General features: G+C 38.6%; 1 protein-coding gene and 2 pseudogenes across 1 annotated transcript; 1 reads left to right on the top strand and 2 right to left on the bottom strand.

Moving 5' to 3' along the window:
• Positions 1-10,149: 10,149 nt before the first annotated feature.
• LOC129243238 (U2 spliceosomal RNA) lies at positions 10,150-10,335 on the bottom strand (annotated as a pseudogene).
• A 587-nt stretch (positions 10,336-10,922) lies between these two features.
• Positions 10,923-11,109, bottom strand: LOC129243247 (U2 spliceosomal RNA; annotated as a pseudogene).
• Positions 11,110-18,136: 7,027 nt separating this feature from the next.
• LOC129241417 (uncharacterized) lies at positions 18,137-18,884 on the top strand. The gene is made up of 3 exons (XM_054877711.1): positions 18,137-18,259; positions 18,348-18,471; positions 18,559-18,884. The coding sequence occupies exons 1-3, from the start codon at positions 18,172-18,174 to the stop codon at positions 18,704-18,706; spliced, it is 360 nt and encodes a 119-aa protein (XP_054733686.1). The 5' UTR covers positions 18,137-18,171; the 3' UTR covers positions 18,707-18,884.
• Positions 18,885-22,982: the final 4,098 nt, after the last annotated feature.

Below are 22,982 nucleotides of genomic sequence, written 5' to 3'. Positions count from 1 at the left end.
AGTGGTCCGCCGTCTCATCCTCCTCTTCACAAGCTGGGCAGAGTACACTGTCTGAGATGCCCAACCTTTCCATGTGCTTTGCCCACAGAAAGTGGCCCGTCATTAGTGCAACCAGCCGTATGCACTCCCCTCTGCTTAATGACAGAAGGGTTTGCGACAGTCGATCGGACATGACAGGTAAGATCAGTTTAGTCCATCTGCAGCCCCTCTCAGCCTGCCAAGCACGCTTGTGGGTGGCAGTTACCCATTTGCTAACCGTGGCTGTGATAGCCGCAGAAGGGAGTGGCAAAGCGGGATCTGGGCCTCTGCCTCTCCATCGGTTTTCCACAACAAAGTTCATCGCTTCTTGAAGTGCATACACCTCCGCTTGAAACACAGATGCATGCATTCCAAGAGCAAAGTGCAGTTTGGTCCCGCTGTATTCCACGTAGACCCCAGAGCCGGAGCCATCCGTAAAAATGCGAAAACAGTGTTTGCCGGGCTCGTTTTCTGAGTTTGACCACATCTGAGCCTCTGGCAGCACTTCACTGTATCTCTTTTCAAGTACGGCTCTTGATGATGCGTCATGGAGTCAAGGGGCATGCAGAGAATCGTTGGATCGACGTCCATGCCTTCTCTGTTTTCTAATGCGGGACAGAGGACGTACCAGTTCCCATTGTGTTTCAGCCTGCAGATGGCCTTCAAGGCCTCTCCTTAGATAAAAGCATCAAGTGGTGGCAAACCAATCAGAGCATCTAATGCCGGGCCTGAAGTAGTCGGAAAAGCTCCGTTGCAACAGATGGCCACAGTGCGTTTTAGTCTCGATAAGGTCCTTCTGACTCCCACGAGAAAGAGTCTACTCATCCAGACCACTGATGCATAGGTGATAATAGGTCTTATCATAGCCATGTAGATCCATAGGACCTTGCTAGCCGAAGTTGTTTTTCACCATTCTTGATCTGAATGCGCGAATGTTACTGCTGAGTTTTTTTTTAGTCTTTTTCAGTTTTGAAAGATTCTCCAGGAAGGGATTCACCACAGTAGCAAAAATTGATGTTGACACATATGTATTTACATACAGCCCGCGGCAATTTGTGACTGTTTTTAAATTTTTGGTATTTTTTTTTTATAAAAGTAAAGCTTATTGATTAACAAAAGCCATATAAATCACAGTCTCCAATTTCTGTACGAAAAATTTGGAAAAACTCCAAAAAAATGTTATTATATTACAATTCTACGGTTTTTAAACGAGATTTCTGATTGAGCTTTTTCTCGATATAAATAAGACGAATGCCTGAGCATTCAGAAGTTTCCCTAATTTTCTTTTTGGTGGGTTGGGTAGCGTTCAAAATGCTTTCGCACTTATAGCGACCGTTGTCTTCTGCGTCGAGTTTTGTGGCCACTAAAACAATTCCTCCTCTCCTTCTGGGGAGACACCTTTCCCGGGATTACTTTTTGTATAACTTCGGGAAGGCCCAGAACGGGAGGGTCCATAAAGGACCAGTTCTATTCACACACGTCTGGGTCCATCATATTTGCAGCCAGCTTTCATGTAATAGGCTCGTCTTCTTGTGTCTCTATCTGTGCAGCTTCGCTTTATTGCACTGCGTCGAGGTCTAACTTTTTTTCCGCAGTACGTTCTCGCTGTATTTCTTTACCGCGTTCCAGCTGTCCTTGCGTTCGAGCATTTTGCTGATTATGTAGCTCAGCGAGATGTCGCCAATCTGCTTTCTCAGAGCATTTCTTTCCGCGCGCCATCTGTCAGAACTATAAAACGTGTGTTCAGTGTCATCGCTAGGCACTTCGCTGTATAACAAATTGGTATCACTTACCTTGCCCCTGCGGTATAGGTATCTCCGGAAGTAGCCATGTACCAAGAGGAATTGAGTTAAGAAGTAGCTCACTTTCTCGAAGTTCCTTTGCTCTCATTTGCCTATTGATGGAATAAGTTTCACTGTCCACCTGCCAATCGGTTCGGTGTCCCATCGGCTTTTCCACCGCAGCATGGTTTGACATCTCCGTTTCGCGAAACTAGTGATGACGTGTTTCTTCTTGGAGTCCTATACATCTATTCGTTCCTGGGCCATGTGGTCGACGGGTAATTGTCCCCGTTTTGGCTTCTTACTAGTGGTGATTGCTTGTTTCAGCGCCTTGCGGGATTGTCTGAAATCTGCAGCTTCCGGCTCTGCTTCTCTGTTTCGCCTGGCTCTGGTGTATCTTCTTCTATTACGGCAGTAGGGTTTTCCGAGCTCTGCGATTTTGGCAATGCACTACATCATAGCGGTTACAAGGGAGCCAGCGTCACCACTAATATGCGACATGGAATTAACATCAAAGTGAGTTAGGAATGGTTCAGTATTCACTTTGGCTATGTTCCATTTGCGAGTGTGCTTTGTTTTAGGTGTTGGGGTAGGGTCAGTTCTCGCACTGATCCGGAAAGTAATATACTGCGGATCACTTCCAGTATATTCTTCCAGAACTTCCTATCCCTTGGTCGCCAGTGCCAGACTATCCGTCACTAGGGTGATATCCGGTTTGGTGTGTTCACATCCCGGCCTCCTGAAAGCAGTGGCGTTGCTTGTGTTTGCCACTGCAAGCCGTAGTCTGGCAGCCATATCTGGTATACATACATATGCCTTCCCCGCGTGTTCGTTTCCCCTGCTTTCCCGCATCTAATGCACGTATCAGGGCATTTATCAGGGCCAGTGCAGTTTGCTTGTGTGTTACTTTCTGCCTATCCTAAGGCAACGATAATATGTATCTCTAAATTTGTTCGCATCATGGCATCTTGCCTCGGATCCAGCCGAGTTTTATATCGCCGACCTAAATGAGCTCCGCGGCCCCTTCTGCAGATAGGGTGAGAAAAGCACGTACTTGTTCCCGCGCGTTCACTGCCGTGATCCTAGTCTGTATCTGTTCCTCTTGGTTGGTGAGCAGTTTTCCGGCTGCTGTTTCCACCTCCGCCTTGACCGTCAAGGAGTCGAAATCTCGCATCTCAACAGTGGCACTCGGCTTTAATTCCGTGATGGAGTGCATTTCAGCTGATGCCTGAACTCAGGCGTAACTTTTCTCCCCTACCAAACTCCAAAAGTAGGGCCCCAGCCCTCATTACCTGGCGGTCCTTACTTTGACTGACTCATCAGTCGTAATCTTCGCGCGCTAGTCCCTCTGCACATCTGCATAACTATAATTTTTTAGAAAATTAATAGAAATAAAAAAAAAAGAAAAATTAGCCAAAGTGGTCAACATTTTGATGTGTTGCTGGGCACACTAATATTGAAAGAATGTTAGTGGAAGTGGGAAGGCGCAGCTGTAAGATTAACTTTTAGCAAATAGAAGATTTTTTGGTGAGTGCGAATTCAGTGCTCTTTAAGGGGCATTTTCACTCTAATAATAAAAAAAGTTGACTCGCCCAATAAGAAAAAAAATGTAACTTCTATAAAACCTTTACACAAATGCCTTGACTTAAAAAATTAATAGTTTTCGCCATTTTTCGCTTAATAGTGAAGACATACCCCTAAAGATTATTTCCCTTGGAATCTGTTGTAATTTGTGTATATATTAGCAAAGGCAGCAACCTAATTGAGGCAGCTGTGGATATGTTACTGCTCTGTTAAATAGTTAATTTTTGGCCGCCAGATGGCAGACCCAGCGAATGTTAATGAACGAGAGGCGCAAATTTTACTGTTAAGTATTTTTAGTACATTTGAGTTTTGAAGGGTTTGCTTGTAAGGGATTTTAGAACATCGCCGATTTGGACACCACACTGAGTTTTGCACCATACAAAAACACTGCGCACTTCAATATTTCACCTATTATATATTTACTATTTTCTTCTTTTTTATTTTTTATTTCATTTTCTTCTATTTTCTTATTTATTGAATATTTGATTGAATTGATAAGCGAATACATAAAATGTGCGTTTGTTTCTGTGACTGCATTGTGAGGAAAAGTTGTGCGATGTCTATGCGTGTGACGGGGATAAATTTTAATAAAAAGCGGAAAAGTAATTCATGGCGTTTTTCCTTACATACACTTAATGCCATAAGTCTATGCTCCACACAAAAAAATTGCATACGTTTTTTAAATTAATTTTTTTTAACTGCATAATGATTTTGAATTAATTACACAATTCATTTAAATCACGACATTTAAGGGGGGAGCCTGCTTTAGAGGCTTCAAAAATCGATTTTTTTTCCATAAATGTCTTTCCAAACTATCCAAGAATGTGTCCTCAAAATTTCAGAAGCAAATTCAAAATATTTTCGCAGTTACAGAAGAAATTGTGAGCAAGCGGCCGGATCGCTCGAAGTACGATTTCTCGGTTTTTTATTTTTACGATTTTTCCTAATTGGCGGGAAAGATAGGGAAAAAGTTAAACGTCCTATCGAAACGAGACAACATTGATTATATTCGGAATTAAATTCTCTTCTAGTTGAACCTAAAAAACCTTAAGAAAGTTATAATTAACCCACTTTTTAAACAATCTAAAGTGAATTTATTTTTCCAAAAAAAAAATGATTTTTTTTTAATTAACGAATAATTGTTGAATTTCTCACTTTTTGTTTAATTTTCTTGGTTTAACTAAAATAAAATTTTTTTTGAGTTTTTGGTTTCAGATGAAAATTGCGACCTGCATCTTTCCCGCCGCACGACACATGCACACTCGAGGCGCCTCGGCCAAATGCTTGTACCAGGCATAATAGGTATGACATAAATTTTAATGAAAAAATTTGAAAAGACTGTTGAAATATATAAAAATAAAACCTGAAAGTTTCGTTTCAATCGAATATTTCTTTCTTTCCCAAAAAAATCCACGAAAAAATCGATTTTTTGAAGCCTCCAAAGCAGGCTCCCCCCTCAACAAAGCTACTTTTACGGCAATTGGAAGGGAGTCGCACGATTGGGTCTAACGGTAAGCGAGAGCAAATCCATGTATATATATTCTGGCGTCGAGCAGGAAGTCGCAACGTCTTGAACCACAGATCGAAGTTAATAACTATAAATTCGATGCGGTCTTAGACTTAATTTACTTTGGTTCCACTATTACCAGCAACAACGACGTCAGTCTTGACATCAACCGAAAGATAACTCTTGAAAAACAAGTTCAACTTTAGGCTAAGTAAGCCATTGAGTAGTAAAGTCCTCTCTCGACGAAAAAAACTAACACTCTACAAGGCTCTCATCATGGACGTCCTAACGTATGGCACAGAAACTGGGACGATGACCACATCCGATGAGGCGTCACTTGGAGTGTTCGAGAGAAAGATTCTACGGAAGACTTTTGGACCTTTGCTCATATAGGGAGTTCTTTAGCGGTATTGAATATCTGAGTGACACGGCGAAATTGGTTAGGATCCTGAAAAGGGACCCAACTGCAAAGCTGGGGTCACTTGGGAAATCTGATGGCTCCTTCACGGAGCGGCAAAGTGAGACACTCAGCTTGCTGATGGAATCTCACTTTCCTGGTAATCAGATAAGCGTCAGCCGGCAACAGCCCTTATTGATAGAGGCAGTTGTCAGAGCTGTTACACCATCTCGGCATGACTAGAGGATGACGCTCTTGGAGGATGGAGAGGGTCGTTTTCATTCCAAAGGTTGGAAGAGACGACTACATCAGCCCCAAAAGCTTTAGACCCATCAGCATGACCTCTTTCATGCTGAAAAGTCTCGAACGACTGGTGGAATTGCGCATACGTCAGAAGTCGCTGAAGGCTCACCCTCTGTCTCCTTTTCAGCATGCCTATAAGAGTGGAAAATCCTGCGAGTCGGCACTGCAAAACCTTGTTGCTAGGGTAGAGCTGGCCATCGACAGGAGGGACTACGCTATGGGCATCTTTTTAGACATAGAGGGGGCGTTTGATAATGCCACTTTTGACACAATGTGTTGCTCCGCTAGTAGGCACGGCGTAGACCGGGTGCTAGTAAATTGGATTCGTTCGATGCCGACCCAAAGAATCGTTTCGGTGCGAGCAGAGGAAGATCTGCTGGTGTCATCCGAGGTTAATAGAGGCTGCCCCCATTGCTCTGGTGCATAGTAATCGATCCTCTAATCCCCACCTTAAACGATTCAGGAGTCTACGCACAAGCATATGCGGACGATGTTGCTTGTTTGGAACAGGCCCTTCACTTATGAACAACTGCAGGAAAGTGCAGAAAACTCTGGATCGGATTGACACTTAATGCTGTGCGAATGGGCTATCGGCAAATCCCGACCAGACTGGTATTGTCCTCTTCACCAGAAGGAGAAAGCTTGATGGACTCGTTCTGCCTAAACTAAAAGGAGTCACAATCCAGCTATCCAAGGAAATTAAATATCTTGGAGTAATCCTCGATAGTAAGCTCCTCTGGAAATCACACGTTGAAACAAAAACATCCAAAGTACTGACAGCCTTCTGGCAGTGCAAAGATGTCTTTGGAAAAACGTGGCGTCTTTCTTCTAGCAAGGGCCTATAGATCTATACGGCTATGATAACACCTATTATCACCTATGCATCAGTGCTCTGGATGAGTAGACTCTCTATCGTGGGAGTCAGGAGGACCTTATCGAGACTACAACGCACTGTGGCCATCTGTTGCACCGGAGCTTTTCCGACTATTTCAGGCCCGGCATTAGATGCTCTGATTAGTCTACTACCACTTGATGCTTTCATCCAAGGAGAGGCCTTGAAGCTCATCTGCAGGCTAAAACACATTGGGAATTGGTACGGCTCCTGTACGGCACTGGACAACAGAGTAGGCATGGACTTCGATCCAACGGTCCTTGCCATGCCGCTTGATTCCATGCCATCCAGAGTCGTGCTTGAGAAGAAATACAGTGTGGTGATGCCAAAGGCTCAACTGTGGTCAAACTCAGAAAATGAGCCCGGCAAGCACTGTTTTCGCAATTTTACGCATGGCTCCAGGACCGAGCATGGCTCCGGCTCTGGGGTCTACGTGGAATCCAGCGGGACAAAACTGCACTTTGCTCTCGGATTGCATGCATCGGTGTTCTAAGCGGAGGAGTATTCAGTTCAAGAAGCGATGAATTTTGTTGTGGAAAAGCAATGGAGAGGCAGATCTATTTGTGTCTGCAGCGAGAGCCAAGCTGCGCTTATGGCCTTAGACAGCCCTCCAACCACATCAGGGGTAGTCAAGTCCTGTAAATCCAGGCTGAACTATGTCGGTAGACAACATTCTTTGGCCCAGGGCCCGTTTTGCCACTCCCTTCTGCGGCCATCACAGCCACGGTTAGCAAATGGGTAACTATTTACCACCCACAAGCAAGCTTGGCAGGTTGAGAGAGGCTGCAGATGGACTAAACTGATGCTACCTGTCATGTCCGATCGACTGTCGCAAACCCTTCTGTCATTTAGCAGAGGGGAGTGTAGACGGCTGGTTGCACTGATGACGGGCCACTTTCTGTGGGCGAAGCACATGGAAAGGTTGGGCATCTCCGACAGTGTACTCTGCCCAGCTTGTGAAGAGAAGGATGAGACGGCGGACCACTTCCTCTGTGTCTGCCCCGCCTTCGCTCAAATCAGGTTTGAGGTCTTTGGCACTGATGTGTTAAGAAGCGACAATCTTGGCTCCTTGGCACCACAAAATCTACTCAGATTTCTTCGGAGATCAGGTAGATTTAAAGAAAATTAAAAGGGAATACAAGTGTAGTACAACGGACTTAACTCATGTCTGGGTGCTGCACTTGCTAGTTGTCCCGACAAAAAAACAAAAAAAAAAAAACGTGGAAGGCCTCCTCTACGTTGGAAAGACCAGGTGGAGAAGTACTTGGCTTCACTTGATGTGTCCAACTGGGGCCGGTTAGTACGAGAAAGAAACGATTGGCGCGCTTTGTTAAACTCGGCCAAAATCACGTAAGAAGACGTCGCACTTGTCGCAACCGCGAAAAATAAAATAATGATTTTGGAAAGACCTTCCATATTCAATTCGCCTTGAAGTATAGGGGTTTTCAGTAAGAGCGCTTCAACTTTTGAACTTTTTTGAATAAAACACAAACGGTTTGACTTTTTTAAATAATTTTTTTTTATTATCGAGTTTGAACATATACATTTAAGTATGAAATTCGATTTCTTTTGCATGACCACCGCGTGCACGTTTTACGAAGTCCAATCGTTGGACCCAATTTTCGACCGCTCTTTTGCATAAATCGATTGATTCAAATAACTTGCGCGGTGAGAAGCCAGCTTAGAAGTAAAAACCAGTTCGCGATTTTATGACCTTCCTGGATGGTGTACGGATATGCATTTCTATTTTTCTCAAATAATTTACCAAATTATTAGTATGAATGCATACGGAAATAAAACGGATCATTTTATGAATTAAACTGACAGCGCCAATCGATGCCCACAATTCCGGTACATTCTGTTTTGTGTTCCATTCAATCCAACACCACGCTAACATATTCGTGCATATAAAGGTGCACTTTAGCAACCAGCTGCTGCCGATAGTGTGACCAAGAAATTTACGATCTAATAACTTTACTACCAAACGCTCATCTACATTTTAAAGGCGATAACTTTGTCTGTCTACGACACGGCTTCTTACACATCATAATGCCACTACAAAGGAACAAAGCGCGTGCGCAACGTGCCACACAATGTGTTATGCAACAAGCCACACAAAGTGTCACGTATGGAAATGCATCCACACATATACATACATTTGTTTGTGCGTCAATATATGCGCATCTATATGCGTCTATACACAGTAAACCGCATGTGTACCTGTTCAACTAGCTTCGGCAACTAATAAACATACCTCCACTTAACTTGGCTGCCTTGCAATGCGTCCAAACAGGCTATAAAATAAATTTGAACTTATCCATTTCCACTACAAAATTGTGGGAGAAATGCAACAATAGCAATGGACTGCCGCACGACAACTATTGATAAGTGCTCCAAGGTGTAAGGTACAGATAAAAGAACATCCGCATCATAGGCGAGGTGTTGTATCATAAATTGGGGGATTATCAGTGGTCAATAATTTGTATTAATGTGGCTTTTATTACACCAGAATAGCATAGGTTAGGATTATATACGAAATTGTGAATGCATATCTACTGTGTACATATATATTTTCGTGTTTACGTCCAGCTAATCGGAAGTGCGCAATTAAACAATCGTGGAAATAAACTAAGTGATTAAGTACAGGGATCTTCGAGATGTCGACCACACTAAAGGGTCATGTTTTTAACAAAAAATATATCATTGTTATAAAGGGTGGTTAAATTTGAAGGGCCGATGTTGAATGTGAATCACACCTAAACATCAACGACACCGTTGGGCTTCGTTCTTTGGGGTTATTTGAAAGAAAAGATGTACGTCGATAAGCCGGCAACAATTCAAGAGCTAAAGGAGGAGATAATTCGGCACATTAACGGCATAGAACCTTACTTATGCCTTAGCGTCATCGAAAATTGGGACCATCGGATGGAGGTGTATTTTATTCAAAATCAACACTGGCCCTTGAAACTTAACCACCCTTTAGATAAGGAACTATTTGCATTTGGTGGTCTTTGGAGGTGTGCCGCCGAGGCCGTGGCGGCCATTTGACCGATATTTTGTTCCACACGTAATTGAGTCATACCAGTACTATCATAATAAAGAGAAATGACAATAATTTCCTAAAAAAATTGTATTTTATTCAAAATCAACACCGGCCCTTGAAACTTATCCACAACCACCCTTTATATGGTATACACATATAGTCATTAAAATAGACACCTCCCACATTCAGTGGTTTTTTTTCATAGACCAATACAATAAATATAAATAACACTGTGTGTCAAATAAAAAAAATACCAGTCTAACGGTTAGACTTGATAGAAGTGAAACCTTCCGTAAAACAAACTGAGAGAGAATAAGACGAAAGCAGCATTAGGAGCGGGATAATTATAGGTTCATTATAATATTGCTATAAAGTTCATATTTTATTTTCTTCATTTTATCATTATTCATCCTCAATGTTTTCAATTTCAACAAATGATACGAGTGGCTTATGATAGATAAAATATGATACAAATGCTTTGGTTTCGATGTTATCAAAAAAAATACCCAAACGGACCGAAGAAACAGACTTAAAATTTCTTCCATTTTCGTCTACTTGTATTCATATAAAAATTTATGTCTCTTCCCACCAAAGCTAAATGTATTAGTATATTTCTTCTTGCATTTATTCAAGGCTGAAATCCCGGCGGTACTGCAATACCGGGTCAACCCGTGGCAGAGGTGGAGAGCAAGCCCCTAAAACACTCCGCGCATTTCCAAAAATTAGTTTAACATTTGTTCTCCTCCGATGGAGGATCTATCAGATGTTAAGCTGATAACCACACTACCTAGTCAATACATTTTAAATAATAAACCTAATAAACCTTTTGAGAATTACACGCTCACAAAAACAAAATGAATGTACGAAATATTTATACCGATTCACTTAAACTGACTTTCAGTATCTAAACCAAAAATAGAAAAGCCAAAAAACTGTTTTCAATAAATAATCAGAAATGTCCTACAATGCAAATTTCAAAAAAAAAAAAAATTTTATTTCTTGTGATTCGAACCAAGAATTTTGGATCGGAAGCTCACATTGCTAGCCGCTCGGCTATCGCGCCATACTGTCGGTGTTGGCCTAAAAGTTATTTAGTTCGTCGCTACGTTTATATGTTGTAATTCGTTTCACTTTTTCCCAAATCACTCCCAACGATTCTAAAGAAGTTTTCACTTCAAAAATTAATGTACGAAATATTTATACCGATTCACTTAAACTGACTTTCAGTATCTAAACCAAAAATAGAAAAGCCAAAAAACTGTTTTCAATAACTAATCAGAAATGTCCTACAATGCAAATTTCAAAAAAAAAATTCCATTTTCGTCTACATGTATTCATATAAAAATTTATGGCTCTTCCCACCAAAGCTAAATGTATTACTATATTTTTTCTTGTATTTATTCAAAGCTGAAATCCCGGCGGTAATGCAATACCGGGTCAACCCGTGGCAGAGAAGGAGCAAGCCGCCCCTAAAGCACTCCGCCCATTTCCAAAAATCAGTTTAACATTTGTTGTCCTCCGATGGAGGATCTATCAGATGTTAAGCTGATAACCACACTACCTAGTCTATACATTTTAAATAATAAACCTAATAAAACTTTTGAGAATTACACGCTCACAAAAATTATTTATATCAACATATAATATAACGCTTCGTAACTAAATAACTTTTAGGCCAACGACGACAGCATGGCGCGGTAGCCGAGCGACTAGCAATGTGAGCTTCCGATCCAAAATCCTTGGTTCGAATCACAAGAAAAAATAAAAGTTATTTTTATTTAGTTCGTCGCTACTTTTATATCAACATATAATATAACGCTTCGTAGCCAAGTTGGTCGCTTTTTTCGTTTCACTTTTCCTCAAATCACTCCCAACGATTCTAAAGAAGTTTTCACTTCAAAAAAAATTAAATATATTTTACGTACAACTTATGGCCATAGAAAAACTAAACAAAATGGTATAGGAGAAATTTCCAATACACCCCCAAAATCTCATTTTATGGCCATAAAACCGTTTTTCAGTAGGTTGATGTGAAGAATCATTTCTAACTTCGCCAATTTCTATCCGATTTCGAATTTGTTTTTTTAGTTCGAAAGAACAAAAACAAGCCTTTTTGACAGTGTGTTGACAATTTTTCTAAAATGACAAGTGACGAGACTGTAGACGGAAGTATTTGGAATTTTTTTATTATTCTCTAAGAGAATGACAAATGTACCGTAGCATACTAAACTCCAAAGGGCCGTTTCCAATGCATTTTTAAGTTTGAAACCAGCTCCGTTGTGTACTGCACCGTACCGCAGCGTACCATACCGTACAGTGCTGCACTGTACAATACTCTAATAAATATTATGTGTTTATAATGACACTTGTTATCATTTTCATGCTTCGAAACGTGCCCTTATTCCCATTTAGCGTAAGTTATACCTACATACCAAATTAGAAAAAAAAAATAAAATAAAATCTTAAAACTCATACAACTCTTTTAATTTTAATTCAATTACAATCAAATATAACTCATTCGACGCAAAATTAAATTTACTATTATAATATATAACAGTAGTGTACTAAAAAAATCCTCAATAACGGATAATAACGTAAAAATTATGTCAAAGTTGAAAAAATAGAGAAAAAATAAAAAAATTCCAAATACTTCCGTCTACAGTCTCGTCAGTTGTCATTTCAGAAAAATTGTCAACACACTGTCAAAAAGGCTTGTTTTTGTTCTTTCGAACAAAAAAAAACAAATTCGAAATCGGATAGAAATTGGCGAAGTTAGGAGTGATTCTTCACATCAACCTACTGAAAAACGGTTTTATGGCCATAAAACGAGATTTTGGGGGTGTATTGGAAATTTCTCCTATACCATTTTTCTTAGTTTTACTATACCTACAAGTTGTACTAGGTCTCCATAAAAGTATAAAATCACTGTCGCACAGTGTAATAATTCAAGGACAACGTAAATCAGACGCTTTAATTAATCTCGATGATTTTATATGCAACGCTCTATCGAGCAAAAGTCACATATCCGTTCTATCCCTTGATTTTCACAGAGCTTTCGACAGAATAGGAGCTCATATTATAGTACGGCAGCTTATGAAATGGAAAATAGGTCCAAAAGTGCTACGTTTCATCACAAACTTTCTCACAAATCGCAAACTCAAAGTTAACGTAAACGGCTTTCTTTCACCAACACTTCCACTATATAATGGAACGCCGCAAGGCTCACCTCTCTCCGCCCTTTTGTTTATTATCGCCTTTGATGATATCAGTCGAATAATAGAAAAATATAAAGGAATTGAGCACCAGATCTATGCAGATGATGTTTTAATGTACTCGAAAGTTTCCGACGTTCCTTTAGCTCAATATCTATTTTCTAATATTGTTGCCGATATTGATACATGGTCGCTGGAGTCTGGTGCTTCATTTTGTTTAAAAAACACCCATGTTCTTCATATTTGTAGGAAACACAAGTGCACTGGGATAACTCTAACACATAACAACACTAACATCAAATGTGAAACACAGTTAAAAATACTAGGTTTAATCTTTGACTCTAAGTACAACTTCAACTCACATTGTAAATACATTAGAAGTTCTTTAATGAATCTAAGCAATCACATATGATGCTTTCCATTTCAATTCAACCGGGCTATTCGGGTCATGTTCTTCGATTTCGATGTAACTCAAATATGTTGCTCTCTGGTCAAAATAATGAGACACGTATTTTTTTGTTCGCCCGAAAAAAATTTTTTTCAAGAGTTATCGGCAATTTTGTTTTTCGGCTCAAACTCGATTTTTTTAATTATATAAGAAAAATTTTTTTTTAAATGCCCATAACTTAGTCAAAAATGAACCGATTTTAATAATTCTGGGTTCAAAATGATCGTCATTACTTACAGGAGCGACTTAATGTAGAAAAAATTGCAAACAAGTAGTTGAAAATTTTTTATTTAGCTGTCTGTTAGTTGGCTAAATTACTGTCGATAGTATTGATTGCCCGCACTCGGAAGCATTTTGCCTAGAGTAGACGCGAAAAAAGATAATCATTAATGGATTTCAAACGTAATAGTGTGATTGCATTATAAATATTTGGCTGAGGTCGCGGCGGCTATTTGGCCGTTATTTTATTTCATACGTACTTGAGCCATACCAATATTATCATAATGAAGAAAAATTACAATAATTTCCTAAAAAAAATTGTATTTTATTCAAAATCAACACCGGCCCTTGAAACTTAACCACCCTTTATGATCGATTTTTTGAAAATGTTTCGAAAAAAGTTTGTAATTACAAGCCAAAGAAAGTTTTGCTCAAAATAGAAAACCAAAGAAATATCGGACAATAAACAGTTTTTGATATGCTAATATCTGCCAACGATTCAATTAATTCTGTTTTTTTTTTTCTATGGAGCCTTGAAATCCAGCCATGCCTTCAAAAGTTCAACCCTTTAATCTGGTTTATTTGTATTTAGCGCATCAAAAAAAAAAAAAAAATTATAATAATAATAAAAGAAGTTAGTGAGCATACATATACACACAAATACATATAATAGTGACTGAACATATGTATGTATGTAGAACTGTGCGCCCACCTTCGTAGGTAATTGTGTGCATATTGCACATAAATAGAGCAGAACAACTCGGGCAAGCAGACAATTCGTCAATTTCCTTTTGTTTTACTTTCCCATCAAAAGTCAAATGATTAAATGGAAAATTTATAAAATGGCATTGAAGCAAAACAGAAAAAATGCCGCACAATGCATTGTGTCAATAAGCAAACAAACACGCATACACAAATCCGTATACGCGAGCACAGATGCATTTACAAACAAAGTACATAATTCACATACACACATACATATATGTGTATACATACTTTGCAAGGGGCTCGGCCGAGCTTCTCCAACTAGAATTCGTGGTGTGCTTCTTTATGTCACGAGAATCCAACAAACTGACGGGCCTACAGTATTATGCGGCCTCCGAACGGCAGATAAATTTCTACAGTAGGTGGTGATATCTTTCATAGTAGAAAATCACTTAGAAAAACAGTTCTCTATCATTCGCTGATTGGCCATCGAACTCGGGACGAAACGAATTGGAGTCACGCACAAGCTATGCGGCCGCTTTCAAGTTACTCGTAGGGGGAAAAACAATAACAAACACAAACATTAGTGTAGCGCAATGAATAAATAGTATGGAAAAGGGAAATGCTAGTGCCGAGTGTGTGACGGGTCGGAAGATATTTTACGCATTTCTATTTGCGCTAAGCAAACTAAACAGAAGCGACAGCAAGCGTGTGACAGCGAGTCAATGAATTGTCAAATGGGTTAAATGCTTATTCACAGACAGACCTCACAAACACCGGAGACTGCATGGCAGTATTTCCTTGCATTCCCAAAAGCTGCAGAGTGTAACGAGTGCATTCGGTGTAGTGGTGCAGTGTTGAGGTGAAGCGATTAATGAGCAATGGGTAAGAGGTACGAAAGGTGAAGCGTGGGAGAACTTTAATGGCACGCGATTTTATTGACCATTTCGATCGCGCGTTTATTCTCTACTGACACAAGCAAAATATGTATGTTGCAGTAGAAAAAAAAAAAAAAGTTCAGAATTAGTTTATAAAGAACGGTAAACCGTTATGTAAATTATTTATCTATAATATAAAAATGAATAGCAAAATGTGTTGGTGAGCGCATAACTCAACAACGCATGTACCAATCTTAACAATTTTTTTTAACTGTTTCTTGAAGTCCAAGGATGGTTTGTATGGCGTGAAAAATTCGAATAATTTCCGGGAAAACCCTAAAACAGCCCTATTATTTTTCCCATACAAATATTGCGCGTTCGTGTGTGTGAGTGTTCGCGTTGGAGGATCTAATGCGTTCACACAAAATTGATAATATCGTGACCCCGACCAAATTCAAAAGTCAAAAAATGTAAGAGCTATAGATTTGATTGGCCTCGCAATTTTCTTTCGTTTGCTTTAGTTTCAGAACGAGTTAAGGAATGATTTCATTCACAAATATATTAGTTAAGTAAATTCTAAGAATAATCATGCAGGGCTGAACAAATCCAAATATATTTTAAAAATAACAAAAGACGAAAATATTTTAAGAAGAACAGAAGAAAAACTTATTTTACAAGATCTACGGAGCAATCATAACTCATTTGGTGGTGCAATGATTTTATTAGCAGGAGATTTTCGTCGAACATTGCCAGTGATTCCACGATCAACGCCAGCTGATGAACTCAATGTTCCGATCGATGGCATATGGCCATTCATATGAAGACATCAAAAAATGGCTTGATTCGTGGATAGCCTCAAAAGATTAACTGTTTTACTGTGACGGTATACGAGATCTACTAGAAAGATGGGAAAAAGTAATAGTCAGCGATGGGCAATACTTTCAATGATTCACTTGTAACCATTTTTTTTTTCGAATAAAGTTGTATTTTCATCAAAAAAAAAAAAAACAGCGACAACTTAGTTGCGCACCTAATATGTTTATATAAAAAAAGTTTAAATAAATTTAAGAAAAAGAAAAAATATAATCAATGTGTGGTGACCTTATAATTATATCCAGGCGCGCAACCATGCATTTTTTCGGGGGGTTTTGTATAAAATTCTCTCATTGCAACAAGCAAGAATTTATTATGATAAAATACAAAGAAAGCATATTTTAATGAACACAATTTAAATCTATTATAAATTACAAAATAAAAAATTTAGTCGCACGAAAAAAACTATAATTTGATTTCTTCTCTTCGCTTGTTTTTAACAATTTTTACTAAAACGCTTTCCGAAGTGGGTGGTTGAGTCCTCGCAGATATGAAGATGTGGTGCCGCATTCAACCGCTCTGAGGGGTCCTAGTGGTCTAGAGCTCGAAAGTTTAGGGTATTTTCATAAATTTTTTTTCACAATAAAAAAATGAAAAAGGATATTAAAATTTTTTAGGCTTTTTATTTAACTTTTTTTATATACAATATAAAAATGAAAAAAAAAATGTTTTTTAATCTTAATAATTTTAAAAATGTCGCTGAAGTTAACACTTCCGAAAAATCTTACTTGGACGTAAAAACTAAAAAAAATTATTTAATAAAAAAAAATTTACAAAATGGCGCGGTTTTGAATTTGACACTCTAAAAATTGGGGTTTTTCAGTTTTTTAAATAATAAAATAAAAAAAATACGAAATAATTGAAATAATAGTGTGATTATAGTACGGGCGATAGCCATTGGTGTTGTGAATAACATATTAAAATTTCAGACGATTCGATTGCATTTTGTTTTCTTTTTTTTTTTTTGACAACACCCGGCCGAAAAAAGTCGTTTCAAGGTAACTGAGTTTAAAGTTTGAGCTACAGAAGCGCGCGGACCGCTCTCTACCTAGTTAAGGGGTTATATATGTATGTATGTACCTTGCGTTGGACTAAAAAATCGAAAAAATTTTTATGGCATATTCTAAAAGCACATCATCTCAAAAATATAAATTCAAAAAATCATAAAGATCGGAGCACTAGAACGAAAGTTACAGACCGTGGAAGCGCGCGACCTTTCTTGGAACGAGAAGTGCACGCAAAACTTTAGACGCCATTATCTTCAAGACGAGTTTTTTGAAAATTACCGTCGCGGTGATCATTATTTATCAAAAACTATTTTTTTTGTTTTTTTTTTTAATTATTTTATTTTTTTAATTAATTATTCGAAGTTGCAACCTCGTAAATTTGAACGGTTTACTTTTTATAAATATTTGCATAGCTTGCTGAAATAAATTTTTTTTTATTTTTCAACACCTCAAAACTTGTTTTGTTTTGGTGCAAAACGGTTTTCATATCGTTCAGATTCAGTAAAAAACATTTTTCTACAATAATAATTTAATTTTTTTTATTTCAGTTGAGCTGCTCATGCGCTACCGTGATCACCGCAAGCCTCTTCTAAAAAACGGCCTTTTGGGGGAGTGGCGATATCAACAATAAATAAAAACATTTTTTAAATAAAAACACCAAAATGTATTCTTCGAGAGTTACCCTTCAGTATGATGTATGCCTCATTTGAATAAAAGTTCTAAAACATATTTAAAAAAAATTATGACAATCGTCCATTTTTTCGTGCTCACTCCATTTTTAATGGGCTGTAGAAGCTATAATATTGGAATTTCCGCATAAAAATTTCATTCCAATTTCTCATTAAAAATTTTTAAGATTCTATCGAAAAAATAAAAAATCGATTTTTTGAAATTTCTAGACCACCGGATCCCCTCTTTATATGGTAAATTTCTTTTCAGAGCTGTCAAAAATTTTTGTGGCAATAATTTAATTATGTTTTGATTGTTAACCCGTATTTGCTTCATTTAATAATTTTTATGCTCATCATTCTCTACAATTTCTTCAAAAATTCGATTTACTATAAAGTTATAAAGTGACTTTACTGATAGTTTAAAGAAATCGTGGACGAAACTGCTTGAAGTGCATGAATTAATAGAATTTTGTCTTCAAACCCCAAACCCCAAACCCCACGAAAAATTGTATAGGCTATTGAGCGATAACCTTTGCGACACCAATATTTTGTAAACAAAGCAATAATCACAAGCATTTTGCGAGTAATCCATCAATTTGGAATCAGTTGAATTCGAGTGGCAAAAGTGACAAGATGTGGAAAAATATTTTCATAATTTGTGTATGCGTTCTAAGCTTGTCTCAAGCGGCTGTCTATACAGAGAGATATTTCAAAGATCCAGGTATGCCGTTCAAAATGTCTTAAAAACTCTCTAGTAGCGACCCACTAAGCAACTAATATTTAAATTAAATGCATATTTATATTTTCAGCACATCCAGGAAAATGTGTAGTCAAAGATAAGGTACTCACACCTGGTCAAAGTATAAAGCACCCCGTAATGGCATGCGCACAATTTACCTGTGATAACTCACAAGGCATGGCCACTATTGAAACGTGAGTACATTGACGATTATGGAAGAGACATTCCCATTTATCCTACTTAAAAACCATTTATACGAATTTACGCTCTCTTACTTACAGTTGTGATCCGGTTAGCTCTCTGCCCTCCCCGCTTTCATTGATTAAATACGATCCCAAAGATAAGCCAACTTGCAGTTGGGGCGATTTCATTAACACCAATGCACCATATCCGGATTGCTGCAAGCGACACTTCAGTTGCGTACTGTAGAAAATGCAAAAGCGCTACAACTTCACTAAATAAAATAAGGATTTCTCAAATATTGAGGCTTCAAGCAAATTAAAAGATTGTGTTAACATTATAAATGTATTGAGATGTATAAGGTGGGTCAAAATTAGACATCCTTGCTCTTGAGCCCTTTTTACTAACTAAAAAAATGATTTTTAGTTATGGAAGTCTTCATTTTTCTAGTAAGGGGATTAATTTTGCGATACCTCGTATACAAATTTTGTAAAGGGTGGTTAAGTTTCAAGGGCCAGTGTTGATTTTGAATAAAATAAATTTTTTTTAGGAAATTATTGTCTTTTCTCTTTTCATGACAATATTAGTATGGCTCAATTATGTATGGAACAAAATATCGGCCTCGGCGGCATACCTCCATCCGATGGTCCAAATTTTCGATGACGCTGAAGCATAATTGAGGTTCTATGCCGTTAATGTGCCGAATTATCTCATCCTTTAGCTCTTGAATTGTTGCTGGCTTATCGACGTATACTTTTTATTTCAAATAACCCCAAAGAAAGAAGTCCAACGGTGTCATTGACGTTTAGGTGTGGTTCACATTCAACATCGGCCCTTGAAATTTAACCAACTTTATTTGTATTAGGTTGTGGAATAAGTTCGTAGCGTTTCTACCGAAGACTTTTATTTATTTGCTGTTTACAACCTTTTCCCATCTCTTAACCAATTTGTAGATGCCGAACCGCCAAAATTAGCCTGGTTTGGTGTCAAAGAAGTTGTTGAGCCAGTTTTTAAGGTAACGCCCTTTACATGGTTTGACAGAGAGCGGTCAGTACAAGAACCGGAGAATACGGCGAATGCTGAAGGACTTCCCATTCGAGCTTTTGAAGTGCGGTTTTGACGACTTGTGCAACCTGAGGCTTTCTGATTTGACAATGCCGATCAGGTGTTTTCAGACGTTTAGCCTCATTCATACGGTGTAGCTGGAGCTCCTTGTTGAGCGTGACATTATTTTCGAGCATTTCCCAGTGCACCATGTCCTCCTAGTCCCACCAAGTACATGTCATTATCTTCTTTCGATGAAGATCCGGCTTGACTCTTGTCTTTAGCGTATCTCCTGGAGCCACTTACTCATTCCTTTGCTTCATATTGATGTACTATATGGGTACCATTCCTCATCTCCCGTGAGCATTCGGTACAAAAAACGCTGTTTATGACCACGTGTTCCTCGATGGCGGACGAGTTGCTGAGAAACAATTCGAAGGCGACTGTCCTTGTTTTCCTCGTTGAGCTCGCGAGACACCCAGGCTCCCAAGTTTTCGGTAAATCCCATTGAATGAAGGTGAATGAGATTCCTTTTATGATCGCACTTCATTTTTTCCGCCAATTAAAGTCTGGTTTGCTAACCATTCTCCTTTAAACGTGATGAGAGATGTTTTTCATCGACGTCGAAATCGCCATTTTAGAAATTTGCGAACCAGTTCCGTCCTATAGACTCGCCCATGACACCTTCTCCATACACGTCAGAAATGTCCCGAGCTGCTTCGGGAGATTTTTGATCTCGATGGAAAGGAAAGAAGAGCAGGTGTCGAAATAATAAAAAATTAAATAAATCAAAAATACAATTAACTTAGTTTTGTAGAGCAGAAAGACTTCTATCGAATGAAAACTTACTCTTTGCCAAATAGCAAACAAATCGTTGTAAAATAAGTGAAAATATAAACACGCCATGAACTTATTCCCCAAAATGATAATTCGCAAAGCGTAAAAATAGTGCAGGCAAAAAGTCAAAATAATGAAAGGTATTCCTCGACGGCGGCCGCCGCAGCCGAATGGGTTGGTGCGTGATTACTTTTCGGAATTCACAGAGAGAACGTTGGTTCGAATTTCGGTGAAAGACCAAAACGAAGAAAAAGTGTTTTCTAATAGCGGTTGCCCCTCGGCAGGCAATGGCAAACCTCCGAGTGAATTTCTGAAAAAGCTCCTCACAAAAATTATCTGCCGTTCGGAGTCGACTTGTAACTGTAGGTCCCTCCATTTGTGAACAACATCAAGACGCACTCCACAAACAGGAGGAGGAGCTCGGTCAAGCATCCAAAAAGGGTGTACGCGCCAATTATATATTTATGTAGATTTACCTGAAAAAGCTCAAATACTCGAGCTCACCCGCGAAAAGTAATGAGCATCGTCTATTTGGGCGCGTACTCGTTACCTGTTTGCCCGAGAACTCTAGCACATACGAACATGTAAAGTCTATTAAATAATCTCAGTGGTACACATACATACATACACATATAGTTACTTCCATGCATTTATACTTGAGGCACACGAGAGCGCATTATGAGATCTGAAATCACTTTGATGGGCCGCTTACGCGTCTTAAATACTAGTAATTATGCCCCTTTATATTTGTTGAAAGAAAAATGCTAATATTTAATGATTTATTACCAACATCAAAAGAGTTAACTCAATGATCGGATACATATCAATGGCATGAAACCCAAATCAATCAAAAATTGAGGTGAATAAAAATGGCAAAAACAAAGGTGAAACTTTGTCGGTAGTCAGCAATGAAAAACAAAAGAACACATTTACAAATGGAAAACACTAATTTCATTAAAAAAGTTAAAAAAAAGCGTCAACGTTCAAAAGTTCGAGACGATAAATAAGCAACCGAAATTCGCCTTCATCTATCGTATATATATGTAAATATACTCGTATGTATATACAAATACAAGCCACATATGCACACACGCACACACACACGCATTTACTCATATCATGTGCCCTCCGTCGAATCTTGCTTTGTGGCCGCAGCAACGCAGGAATTGGACAGCCTCCAAGTAAAGTGCCTTGGCTACCGTGCTTGTGATCGACTCCAAATGCGACTGATGTGCCATTTGATTGTCGTCGAGATGTCGCCTTGGTGATGTGGTCGCATACTGCTTCATTGACGCTTAATGCCATCCGACACGTGCATTTGAATGTGTGTGCGTATATGTGCACGAACTGATCAGTGCAACCATCTCGACATGATCAATCACACTCAGCTCATCTGTCAGTTGTTTAATAGACTTCATTATTTATTTTATATTGCATTGGAGCATTTTGGAGTGAGTAGCCATAAGTAACCATTGACAAATATTTCACGATTGTGATGCGACAAATATTATAATAATTTACTCAGAAAGAAAGAAAAAAAAACAAATCAAACAAATGAGTTCAGAAAAATCAACTCATCTTAAGTTGATAATCAATTTATTTGTTAAGAGAAATTTCTGTGGAACTTTTATAGGGATAAACTAAAATTATTTAACAACATGCATATACACATACACACATACATACATTTATACATATGCATACAAAATTTCTTGGCCCAAGTCCCAAGGTGATGGGCTCGATAACAACTGCTTATGAACTTAGCCGGAAACGCGATGCCGTCAAAATTTATCGATGAATTCATGCCCAAGACTTTTAGTATGGAAAATCTATTTCCAACAACTCCAGCAGTGCTTCGAATACCATCCCTTGTGAAAAATCGCACATAGTTCTTCTCAGACGAGATACTCATTTCACTTATGTTGGACACCGATTTTGTAGTGCCTACGACAGATAGTCCAGTCATCTGATAGTTTGACCTGGAAAGTTTTGCGGAAGTTTCGAAACTGGATAATTTTTATAGATTTTGGGATGCTCTTTTCGAATTTGAACTTTGCCACCTCGTATCTAAAAACAGTTTTTTTACAATATCTCCATTCCGACGCATTTTATGAGAAAAACATATGTATACAAAATTAAACTAGAGATAATTTCCTATATTTTATGATATTACGAGTTTTTTATAAAATCGATATTTTTTGGCGTATGAGCGCCACGAAGTACATTTTAATATGCGTTTTCGAAAAAAACTCATTTCCACACCACCTGGAGGTAGAGTAAACGCGCTGCTTTTTTTTTATCGTGGTGTCCCCTGTAGGCCTAATCCACATGTGATGCACACTTTCGAAAACTTAGCGCAATCTCATACGTTTTACCGTTCCTGATGGACCAGGCGTTGCGAGTTCGTCTTGGGCACCGATCACGACGTCGCAGACTGAAATCTCGTCCGCATCATCTGCGATACGATTATTAGACTTATCACAATCCTCTTCGCTGCCCGTTTCATCAAACGTTTGCTCTAAAATAGTCGCAGTTTCTTCTTCTTCATCGTAATCCAATTGCACTTGCGAATTTTTACAAGCACCACTACAATTTGTGCATATAACGGATCATTTTAACCCAGCTTTCCTGCATCCACAGGCCT

This window comes from Anastrepha obliqua, chromosome 3, assembly GCF_027943255.1.
Source record: "Anastrepha obliqua isolate idAnaObli1 chromosome 3, idAnaObli1_1.0, whole genome shotgun sequence".
NCBI classification, from domain to species: domain Eukaryota; kingdom Metazoa; phylum Arthropoda; class Insecta; order Diptera; family Tephritidae; genus Anastrepha; species Anastrepha obliqua.
The sequence above is the reverse complement of the archived record's forward strand: the minus strand, read 5'-3'. Positions and strand labels throughout refer to the sequence as shown.